A 12,197-nucleotide genomic window follows, 5' to 3' on the forward strand; every position below is an offset into this window, starting at 1 on the left:
CATCCCAATACTGAAGCTGTATCAAGCTGCATGGGTGAACCTTCCTCAGTTCCTTCTCCACATCTGAGTCTCAGAAAGAAACTCAGAAGCAGAGAGGAAGGAGGGCAAATAGTGGAGCACCCATAGGAATGCACATCTCAAAGAACTACAGTTACTGCATAGGGTGAGTAACCTCTCTTTCTTTGAGTAGTATCCCTATGGGTGTTCCACGTCAGGTGACTCCGGAGCAGCATCCCCATAAGGAGGAAGGAGATTCAGAGTCAAATAAGTTAAAGGAAAGAACTGCAATGCCAACTGCCGCATCAGATCCGTAGGCACTGACTAATACATAGTGTCTGGAGAAGGTATATGCCAAAAACGATGTGCCAAAGACCATGCAGCAGCTCTGCAGATATCTGAAACTGGGGGGTTTTGAGTAAAGTCACAGACATAGATTGTGACCTCTCTGAATGAGATGACACACCAGTATTCATTTTGATAGTCCCAGGATAGAAAAGGCAGAACCTTTTGGTCTGTCTGCAAAGGAAGTGAACAGTTTAGGAGAGTCACAAAAAGAATTTAGTTCTATCAAGTGAGAAAGATAACACCCTTCTGACAGCTAGAATATGGAGGACAGCCACCTGGCTGGAACTGTTCAGTTTTGGGGGGAGAGGGGGAAAAACTGGTAACCAAATTATCTGATTTAGATGAAACTTAGAAGACACTTTAGGAAGGAACTGGGATGCAGCTGTAATGGAAACCTTATCCTTGTAGAATATTGTGAAAGGAGGGTCAGTCATTAATGCCCCAAACTCTCAAACTTTGTGGGCTGAGGTAATAACCATTAGGAAGTCTGTTTCCATAGAGAAATTCAGTAAGGAGGTCATCATCAGTTCAAGAGGAGGCTTCATATGACTGAAGAACCAAATTAAAGGTCCCAAAATGGGGTAGGGACTTTCACCCATAGGAAAAGATTTCCCAGACCTTTCATGAACCTTGTGTTGCAGGGTTAGCAAACAGGGAGAACCTCTCAATCGTGGTGTGAAAACCTGGAAGGAACGAAGTGAAAGTCCTGCTTTTTTAAGCTGCAACAAGTATTCGAAAATGAGCAGAAGCAAGGCAACTTCATGGACAGCGTTCTGGAGTTCACACTAATGAATAACTCTTTTTCACTTTTAAAGATAAGAATTTCTGGTTGAATCTTTCTACTACTGAATAATCTGTATTGTTCCTCTCTAGAAAAGGACAACCTCTAGCCCTGCAAACCACTTAGGAGCCACACCTTGAGGATACTGCTCAGATTCACATGCAGCAGTCGACTGGCATCCTGAGAGAGAAGTTCAGGTGTAATCAGAAGATTTATCAGTGGATAAAGAGCTAGGTGGAACAGGAAAGGAAACCATGCTTGCCTTGAACATCAGGGCTTTAAGGATGACTCTGGTCTTGTCCTGTCTGATTGTTGTCGTCATTCGGAGGATCAGAGGCATCAGGAGAAAAGCATAAAACTGCTTTTTCATCCAAGGGAGAAGGAAGGTATCCCCTCAGGAATTGTGATCTTACCTTCCCCAAAGCAAGCAAATGGCATTTTTGTTTCCAGTTGTGGCAAAGAGGTCCACTTCTCAAAACTCCCAAGTCTGAAAAATACCAACTAGAACCTGGAGATCCAACTCCTGTTCATAGTCTTGCGGAAAACACCTGCTGAGAGCATCAGCCATGACTGCTCTGAAGTTACACTACTGAAACTCCTATGCAATGTTTTATGCACCAGTTCTATAATTTCATTGCTTCGGCACACATAGAAGGGAATCTCGTTCCTCTCTGCCAGTTGACATAGAACATGTAGGCTATGTTGTCCATCATGACCTTGATAGATCTGTGCCTGATGAGAAGCAGAAATTCAAGGCAGGTGTATCTGATCACTTTGAGCTCCAACAGGTAGAGATGGAGGGTGGTTTCCTAGGATCACCATCTGCCCTGCACTGTTAGAGAATCAAGGTGTGCCCCTCCAACCACCGTAACAGAGATGAATCTGTGGTCATGGTTACCGATGATGTTAGTCGGAGGAAGGGAACCCCTGCAGCTACCTTGCAATGGACCTTTCATTAATCTAGGGAATAGTTCACCGGCTGGGGAACTGACACCTATTTGTCTAGACTGTGCCTGTTAGATGAGTAAACGGATTTGAGCCACCCCTGAAAACAGTGAAGGCATAACCTTGCACACACTTGTCACAAAGGTGCAAGCTGCCATGTGACTAAGATGAAGACAGTTTCTGGGGGCTCCCTTGAATAGTTCTGACAAGGTGTGATAAAGTCACAAATCTGTCCATGGGTAGGAAGGAATCCAGGGATGCCCCTATAAATCATATGTTCTGAACGTGAGTCAGCGTGGATTTTTTCCACGCTGAAGACCCAAGTCCAAGAATAGAGGAAGTGCTGTCCTTGTGGCAGACAACACACCTCTTGGTATGACTGATGCTTGAGTAGCCAGTCATAGATTCATAGATACTAAGGTCAGAAGGGACCATTCTGATCATCTAGTCCGACCTCCTGCACAGCGCAGGCCACAGAATGTCACCCACCCACTCCTATGAAAAACCTCACCCATGTCTGAGCTATTGAAGTCCTTAAATCATGGTTCAAAACTTCAAGGAGCAGAGAAGCCTCCCTCCAGTCAACCATGCCCCATGCTACAGACGAAGGCAAAAAAGCCTCCAGGGCCTCTCCAATCTGCCCTGGAGGAAAATTCCTTCCCGACCCCAAATATGGCAATCAGCTAAACCCTGAGCACCTGGGCAAGATTCACCAGCCAGATATCCAGGAAAGAATTTTCTATAGTCCTCAAGGTACAGAATACTATAATTGCCTGACAATCCAAATAGGCAGTCACCATAGACAGAATCTTTGAAAATACTCTTGGAGCAAAGGAGACCCCGAACAGGAGCACCCCGTATTGAAAATGATCCTGGCCTATGACAAAATGCAGGAATCTTTTGCGAGGCAGGTGTATCACTACACAGAAGTATGCATCTTGAAGGTCAAGGGCCAAAACCAACCCCTGAATACAGAGAAGGAATCGTAGCTACCAGAATCACCACCCTGACCTTTTGAGGCCCCACGAATTTGTTTAGAAGTCTTAGATCTAAGATTGGTCTCCACCCCCGATTTTTCTTCAGTACAAGTGAACACCTGGGAACAAAAGCCCCCTCCCCACTTCCCCTGTGCTGAGTGGGGACCACTTCTATTACCCCTAAACAAAGAAGGGTTTTAGTTCTTGTCTTAACAGTAATTTGTAAGATATGTCCCTGAAGCGGGAAAGAGAAGGGGAACAAGGAGGGAGGTATGGTGTAATGGATAATGGATGGTGTAGCCCAATGATATTACTTCCATCACCCATTTGTCCAAGGTGATACGTTCCCGTGGTTATTCAAAATGGAACAGTCGGTCTCCAAATGGGAGGGAGGTGGACAAAACGTTGAAGCTGGCAGGCTAATGCGGCAGAAGAGGTCAAACCCTCAATCATCCTGTCAAAACTGATCCTTTAATGACTAAGCCTGGTTGTGAAGTTGCATCAAATGGGGGGAGCCTCAAACATCTGTGTGAGAGACAGACCTGTAAGCTTGTCCTTGCCAGACAGTACTGATAGTTTGAAGTGCTTTGCAAATGGTGCTGATGCGTCTGGAGGCTTATTTGGTACCAAAGAACTCAATAAGGGTAACAGAACAAGAGTAGACTCTGATGGTACAGAACATCTGAACTTGTTCTGACCATCTCCACTAGATGGTATCAAAGCCTTTCCAGAGCCCTGTTTAGCCTTAGGGCTGCGGCACTTTCCTATTTCACCAGTTCTGGTGGAGCTCCTTGCCTCCACAGTACTGAGCCTCAAGGATGATGTTTCTGAGGTGTCAACCTGGTCAGGAAACAAGGTTTTGGGGGTTGGATCCCTGAGAGGGAAATTAAAGCTTCTCTTACAATGTTTAGAGGAGGTCTCTGAGGATTTTCCCTTTCTGGGAAAGAGTTGCACTGAGGTCAAAGAGGTGCTAGAGACTCATGGGGAAAACTGATATACATGGGGGTGCACCATCATCTAGGAAATCGAGCTGTAATGACTGTTCTTCTGAGCCCTGGATTTGAGGGCTAAATAGAAGTTACACTTCTATAGTATGTTCGACTCTCCCAGCAGCAAATGCACAGTGTGTCTGTCTCTAACCAGGATGGCCTCTACACAAGAGGCAAAATTTAAACCCCAGTGAATCAGGCATGTCCCTCTCAGGAAGGACTTTCCCAGAGAATATAAATTTGTTTTAAAAAAATCAGAACTAACTATTAAGGTAACTAAACTGAGAAAGAAACAAGCTCAGCAATAGCTGAGGTACATGTAAAGAAGACATGCTAAAAGTTCCATCTCAGGCTGAGGCAGCTGAGAAGGAATTGAGGGCAGTTCACCAGTGCAACCTGATATAGCTTCATTGTGGGCACAGGTGTGGGAACTAGGGGTGCTGCCAGCCCCGCACCCGGGGTCCTGGCTGCCAGCCTCAGCTCGGGGGTGGGGGACGTGAACATGGGTAAGGGGGCTGGCTTTCAACACCCCTACTATTAAAATTGTTCCAGCACCACTGAGTGTGGGACACAAGGATATCATACGCGGACTGAACGGACACTACTAATGAAAATCTCTAATGGAAAGCATGTGGGGTGCACATGTACCTGAAGTGGAATGCCCACAGGGACACTACTTGAAGAAGAAATGTTTCCCCATATGCTCCTCTGTTATTTTTTATTATGAAACCCTAGACTCCAGCAAAGTATACTTCTCACTCCCTGAGGGTTTCTAGTACGCCTCTTATTCCTCAAAATTGATTGCTATCACATATACACCTCTACCCCAATATAACGCAGTCTCACCTATAAAACGGTAAGATTTTTTGGTTCCCAAGGACCGCGTTATATTGGGGTAGGGAGAGGAACTGCTTCCCGCCCCAGCTCACCTCTGCTCCGCCACCTCCCCTGAGCATGCCGTCGCCGCTCCACTTCTCCCTCCCTCCCCTCCAGGCTTGCTGCACCAATCAAGCCTGGGAGGGAGGGAGGGAGGGAGAAGCGGAGCTGTGGCGCACTCATGGGAGGAGGCAGAGCAGAGGTGAGCTGGGGCAGGGGGGCTGCAGCAAGTAAAGGGGGGGGGGGCGCGAAGAGGAACCACTTGTGGTAACACGAATTCGGATATAACAAGGTAAAGCAGCCCCGCTCCCCAGAGCGCTGCTTTACCACGTTATATCCGAATTCACGTTATATTGGACCACATTATATCAGGGTAGAGGTGTATACACCTTTGGTGGATTTAATCTAAATTGTAACTAAAAAGGAATGTTACTGTAAGGATACATTTTTTAATTGATGCTGGTTACTCTGAAGACATTTTATATCTCTCTAAAATGGGTGTGAGAATTAATGTTACTAAAGCATTTCAAGATGCGAGTGAAAGACACTAAGTGTATAGTTTATGAAACGAGATGGTAGGAACGCGATACATTCACATTTTATGAAGATAAATTATTGGGAGACCAACTTCTAGAGAAATTACTTAGATAACAGTTCAGAGGAGAGGAACCTGGGAAACTAAGGATGTTAAGCTCAAAACTTCAGTCTTTCAGATGAACTGCAGCAGCCATCTTACTCTCAGTTTCCTTGATCTGGCAAAGTATCAGAAAACTTTTTGAATCACTCCACACAACAAATGCTTTCCATACTAAAATGTTTTCCCTGTAAGGCTAGCTGGAAACTTGATCAACTAAATTAATTCCTCGGATGCATGTGTTCTAAGTAAAACAATGGCTGGATAAAGAAAAGCAGAGTAAGAAGAAAAGTCAACTCACTTTTCAGTGGATGGAATTATTAAATTGGCAGTTTAAAAACAGAGAATTAAAATCAGACAGAATAATAGTAGTGATGAGAGAAACAGATTCATGTCAAAAATATCCAATTCTTAGCATTCCTAATGATAAGGAATGCCCGATTCGTTTATTTTTTTGGAACAACATGTTCCTCTATTTTGGATTTAAATATAAAATGAGCCTGTATTAGTAATTAAGTGTTAAAGTGTAATGCACGTTACAGGAAACGGGCTAGAGAGCTCAATCAGCACCAACAATTTAAGATCTTGCCCAGAGGTAGAGAATTGTGTGTGCAGGCAGGGAACGAGTGGCACAGAGATGGCTCAAATAGTTCACAGTCACTGGGTTCAAGAATCTGACCCTTCATTTCCATTTGAAAATGGTGTAACTAATGCACTGTAACCATTCAGATTGTCTATATAATGTTAGCAGTTATCTATTTTTCAATTGTTTACTTTGCACATAATCTATTTCAATGTTTTGTTGGCAGTTACATGCCCTTCCCCAGGGACTTGAAAGAGAACGTTTACCAGTAACCACAACAGCAAAGTGAATCTGAAGAGGCAGAAATCAGGACTATGAAGCAAGTGTCTGTTTCCTTCTCTCTCCTTCTGCCTCCGTATATCTTTGTCTATTCCCCCCTTATTGCGTGTACATCCCACCTTACTCTCTGCCCTGAAGTTTGTTATCCCACCCATTGATCTCTTCTCCCCACCCCCAGGTCCCAACTCATGTTCCACATGCTCAAACCCTCATCCACATCCACCGGGTTTTACTGGACATCCAATAGTCAAAGACTTATCCCATCTAAGTATTTACCCTACACAGAAATGGAGTGCTCACTGCGTAGGGGAAACACCCACATAAGATGCCTATATCCATACACCCCCACCTGCTGGGATTCCTACCAGGGTATTGTTGCTGGATTTCGTTCAGGGACTAGCTGAACAGCATAGTTGAAATTTGAACGCCTCTTTCCTCAGCTGCCAGAAAGGAGATGCAGTATTCTGTGCTCCCCCCATTCAAAAGCCTGGTCTCTGCTACTCTACCATTCACTGTTCTCATTTCTGAGTTTTCCTCCACCACAAATAGCTTCAGTGACAGCCTTTGCTACTGCTCAGTGCTTTGCTAAGCAGCAAAAGAGCAAGATCCCATTTCATTGAACCACATAAGGTAATGAATAATAACAGCCAAAAAAAAAAAAAAAAAAAAAAAAAAAAAAAAACACACACCAAAGACACCACCATCATACATTCTGATCAGTATTTACTCTGCAGCATAGTAAGACCGGAACCTCTGCAGTCTTAGGAAGACAGCATTAGATCAATCTTTTCTTCCATAAGGATGAGAAACTTTATTTTCAATGAAAGTAAACTCTGCTGAAGAGGATGATATTGGTCCACAACACTCACAAAAAAGACTACTTGCAATGATGAGTGGATTTTTCAAACCCTGCTTAATGATATTTTAGGCACACTACATAATCAGGCACTAAAATGCTTAGCAGTGTGTATACATGAGTTAAAGTGTTTATATTATATTTGATATAGGAACCGTAACCATCTGTAAATTTAAATTAAAAATTATTCTGCATTAGTGCCTTTCTGCACTGATCTTTTTGTTTTTTAAACAGAAAGAATGAAGTATTAATGTGTATATTGAACATGCAGTTAGCAGTAGAATTTAAGAGCTCAACCTACTTGCCTGATAAGAGCAGACATCTTTTGCAATTATCGTTTCATCGAATGCGTTTACTTACACCAATCTTACCAGATAAGATGCATGGGAGCGTAATAAAAAGTTGCTTGCACTTCATGACTTACAAGCCTTCAATGAGACAAATATCTCTCGCGACCAGCATTTTTAAATTGTTTACTCACCTTTGACCAAACAAGAGCGTAGATTTAGTTTCAGACTCATTGTATGATGATGGAGAGCAGCAAATTACGATAGTAGTTCTGCAATTACCACCCAATGAATCCTGAAGGATTCTGGTCATTTTACTGTCACGATACGGAACATAAGTCTGGAATAAATAAATGTATAGATTAGCATATGTTTGAAGGATTAAGTTAGAGTTGACAGACATCTATCTAGTTTGTTGGATAAGGATCTGCGCTCAATTCAGCTAAGACCAATAAATTAGCAAGAAGATAATTTCTCTTCAGAAACTTTTCTTTAAGAAATTTCTTAAACAATGCCCAACACAGTGGTAGAAGCACAAACCTTTCAAATAAAAGAGTTATGTCCAAGCTTTTGTACTTTTAGGGTAGAGGAAACTTCCATTAAGATATTTAATATAATCTTTGACATTATATAAGCTTATTTAAAATTCTACTTTACACAGCAAGAGACACTAACAGACACTGTTGCACTTGCAATGCAGTAATACAATGGTTGAGATTTTTAAGGCAGTGTATGGGGAGATGTGTGGTTAAATACCATGCACTGCCTTGAAAATTTCAGTCCATAGCTCCTGGGCACTATTACCTCTGTATTCTCTCTTTTTCTGGACTTAAAAAAATACACTTACACTGCTTTCAGCCAAAGCAGAAATGACATTTCCAAGAGCTGAGAGAGACTTGTTGATGTTCTTAGCTTCATCCAGCAGAGCACCTTCTGCTCCAGTTTTACTAACCTAAGAAAGATTGAGTAAATAAAAGTAAACATTCTAGAAAGCATTTTTCAGGTTCAGTGCTTATAAAAAAGCCTGAACAGCTTGCTCTTTTTTAAAACCAAGTGTCACTGTAGCACCACTAACTGGTAGAGCCAGTTGGGAAAATGAAAAGGAGTTGGAAAATGTATTCCCTTCCCTCACTCCACATCATCTGAAGAAAAATTCTGATTTTCCATCAAAACAAGTTTTCAGCTCGAGACTAATCAGTTTTTCCAATGAAAATCAAAAATTTCCCAAGGAAAGCAGACACTTTCTGTGAAAAAATTGAGTTGAAAACCCAATTTTGGTGAAAAGTCTGACCAACTGTACTCACCCGTCAAAAAAAAAAAAAAAAAAGGATTGAATGCAAACAATTCATGCATAAAGCTAAGACTGTGTCATGGTTTTTAGTAAAAGTTATGGACAAGTCACAGGCAATAACCAAAAATTCACAGGCAATAACTAGAAGTCCCTGACTTTTATTAAAAATAATTATGACAAAATGGGGAAAGAGGAGGGTCCAGCACCAACTGCTTCTGGGCCTCCAGGATTCCCCCTACCCTCAGTGACTGAGACTGTGGGATCCCCCTGTTCCCCCCATGCAGCAGCCTGGAGATGCGGGGGTCTGCCCATGCCACCAGGTTGCCCCGCTGGCTGACAGTTCCAACCCTGCTACTCCAGGGCTGAAGTGAAAATGTCACAGAGGTCCCTGGAAGCAGGGCTTTGGAGCAGAGCTCGCGGAGCAGCAGGTTTTTGCCTGGAGCCGGAGCGGAGCCAGAGCACAGCTCCAAAGCCCTGCCTGGAAGTCACCAATTTTGTGACTTCCATGACCTCAGTGACAAAATCTTAACCTTATTCATGTGCAAAAACTAAGAAATTCAAAGTTATGGACACCAATTAACCCGAAAGTCAATCAAGTCAGGCAGGAAAGTTACCATCTTAAAAAAATAGGGGAAGTCGATATAGACCAGATTCAAAAACAGCCTCTGCCACAAAAAAAAAAAAAAAAAACCTCAGATACAAGTTCCTGACATTGAAAGTCTATAAGAGCAGAGGAGATTGCAGTGGAAAATTACTACAACCTGACTTGTCTCAGAAGGCACCCAAGGGTCATGGATAAAGATGGGAGAAACTGAAGAACAGGAAGCATCACCGGTTCCTGCTAACACCTGTCCCCAGATCTGCTGCCCAGCCTAGTTTCCTAGTCTAAATGCCCAACCTTGCTCTACAGTTCTATGATCTGCATCTCCCTTCCCTCACATTCTCCCAATCTACACTGAAAGAATTTTGAAGTTGCGTTTTATTTTATTAATGTAAATAAGCGTTAAGTGTAAACTACTAAAACACAAATACATATGCTATATGGTGGATGCACAATTTGTTGGAAAACTGTGCTCATTGACCATTTTTAGGAACCAACAAAACAATGAAGGGGATTCAACAACATGGCCACTTTTTTAAATGTTTCCTTGTAGATCAAGTTTTCTAAACCTTTTGTAATTTTTGTTGCACTCCACTGGCCAGATAATCACAACAGGATCAAGCCTGGAAATAACTTTCCATCATAGCATGACTCCCGAGGGGCAAGGAAAAGCTCTGACAAAGAAACCTTTAAAACCTTAGGTTTTTTATACACTATAAACAAACAAGTGATGTCACTGTGGGTTATTGGACCTTAACTAAAAAGTCAGATGAAGCAGTTCAGGGCTGAAACCTGCTCTCTTCAAGGTTTCCTCATCTCACTGTGCCATATTTTTCCCTAGTTACAGGAGTAAGCATTTATTTTTAAAACAAACTAATATAACTAATTATTTCCTGCACCTGGTGGGTACCCGATTAGCCATGTTTTTCTTTATTTTTATTACCTCAACCCAAATCCTAAGATAGATAACACTGGTATTTCAAGGGTCACTACAAACTTAACCTAGACAATCCCCCTTTTTCATGATCTTATTCTTTTTGGTCAAATGCTTTGCGCCTATCACTCATGCTACTATCCAAACTCAATTTAAACACCATAGTACACTCAGGCCAAATGTGGGCCTCCTGGTGGACTACAGGGGACAAGCAGAACCCCATAAATAGGGAGCTCACAGTACTGGCAGAGTGCACACTCCACTTCATTCAGTGGAAATAAGGAAGAAATTTTCACATAACAGCCTTGTCTCAGAATTAAGGTTTCTCAAGTGCATTTCCAGTCAGCGTGATCACCAGTTAGGATAGCGTTAACACAAGCAACCACAACCTACACAAATATCCACACTGACACGACCTTCACGACAAACTCCCTTTCAATTCCAACATGTAACCAATCACAACCCACGCCTCCCATTTGCCATATCACACTTAAACAGGGACAATGAACTTAAATCTACTTTTTTCATGTACAAAAAAACCCATCACTCAACCTTTTACCAAATTCAAGTTTATCTATCAATAGGGAGCCTATCAACCTAGCCTATACTGGAGTTTGGGTTTCACATATGAGTGCTGGAGTTGAAAAGAGTCATGAAGATGACTGAGGAGTCAGAATTATGATTTGTGTGTTCTTAGAAAGTGATACTTGAGCTCTACGTTAAAGATTCTGTATGTTCCTTTAGTTTTCAAATATATAAAGAAAAAGTTACCTTTTCACTGCCTGCCAAGTCCACAAGGTAAAGTTTTCCACTCAGTTTCTGTTCCGTTTGAGTGTTTTCTTGTTTTACATTAATAAGGAAGATACTATGACTTCGAGAGCTGTGTTCATTCATATCTATAATGCAAATATTTAAGAATTTTCAAAAAACACTTGTTTATACAACAAATCTACCCTGGATAACAATTACTCTAATTTGACCTTAGCTGAACATTTAGTGTACTAATATGAACCTCCCACAGTGAACAAATATATCTAGAGATAGACAGCCTTACAGTAGTTTGTGATGAATACAGTGTATTTAAACTAAAGCAGGCAAATGAATGGTCAATCCCATTTTATTCAATAGATTAAGTCAGCTTTTTCTCTACACATTTCTATTAATAAAATGTAAAGTATATTGACAGTTTACTAGTCTGGCCTTTTACTCTGGGCTTAAGTATTTTTGGAGTTTATTAGAAACACTAGAACATTTGTCAATTTTTTTTTCAAAGCTGTTACATACTGACCCAACGTGTAGAGTTTCCTTTAATTTTATAACAAAAATGAAATAGCTTCTAAAGATAATGATTTTTCTTTATGCTTCATAGCATAGGTAAGATGTGTGAAACACAAGACATTTCATATTGAATTCAAACAGTTCTTCGAGTCCAGTAACAGAAGTCTAAGCTGATTTACTTTGGAGGTGAAAAGGGAGAAGATGAGCCCCCTATTTAGTCTTCTCTCTAGCTCTGTGTCAGACAGAAACAACCCTAAATCCCCCTCACCCCTTTAAAGATGTGCGGGTAGCTACAAGAGAAGCTGAGAAAGTGTAAAGAAGGAATAGTCTCTTGTTCCCATCCATTGCTACTTCCCTGTTCCTCAGCCTTTAAATGCTGACCAGTCCTGGTTTCTGTTCCTTGCTGCCACCAAGGAAAAAAAAGTAACTGTTTGGCTTATCACTCCTCCAAAACACACTCCTGATCAAAAGGAGGGTCAGAGCAGGATTGGCCTCAATATTTGATTGCCTTCCTCAACCTTTTACTGATAAAGTAAGAAAA

General features: G+C 41.8%; 1 protein-coding gene across 4 annotated transcripts in view; it reads right to left on the reverse strand.

Moving 5' to 3' along the window:
• The window catches only part of KIF5B (kinesin family member 5B), a 77,830-nt gene that overhangs the window by 42,915 nt on the left and 22,718 nt on the right, over window positions 1-12,197 (reverse strand). For all 4 annotated transcript variants that reach the window (XM_038389544.2, XM_038389542.2, XM_038389545.2 and 1 more), the window contains exons 8-10: window positions 11,150-11,274; window positions 8,400-8,504; window positions 7,747-7,892 (exon numbers count right to left, since the gene is read on the reverse strand). In XM_038389544.2, the coding sequence (XP_038245472.1) occupies window positions 7,747-7,892; window positions 8,400-8,504; window positions 11,150-11,274 (376 nt within the window). The remainder of the gene's footprint in view (window positions 1-7,746; window positions 7,893-8,399; window positions 8,505-11,149; window positions 11,275-12,197) is intronic.

The sequence above is a fragment of the Dermochelys coriacea genome, chromosome 2 (genome assembly GCF_009764565.3).
Source record: "Dermochelys coriacea isolate rDerCor1 chromosome 2, rDerCor1.pri.v4, whole genome shotgun sequence".
Classification (NCBI taxonomy): domain Eukaryota; kingdom Metazoa; phylum Chordata; order Testudines; family Dermochelyidae; genus Dermochelys; species Dermochelys coriacea.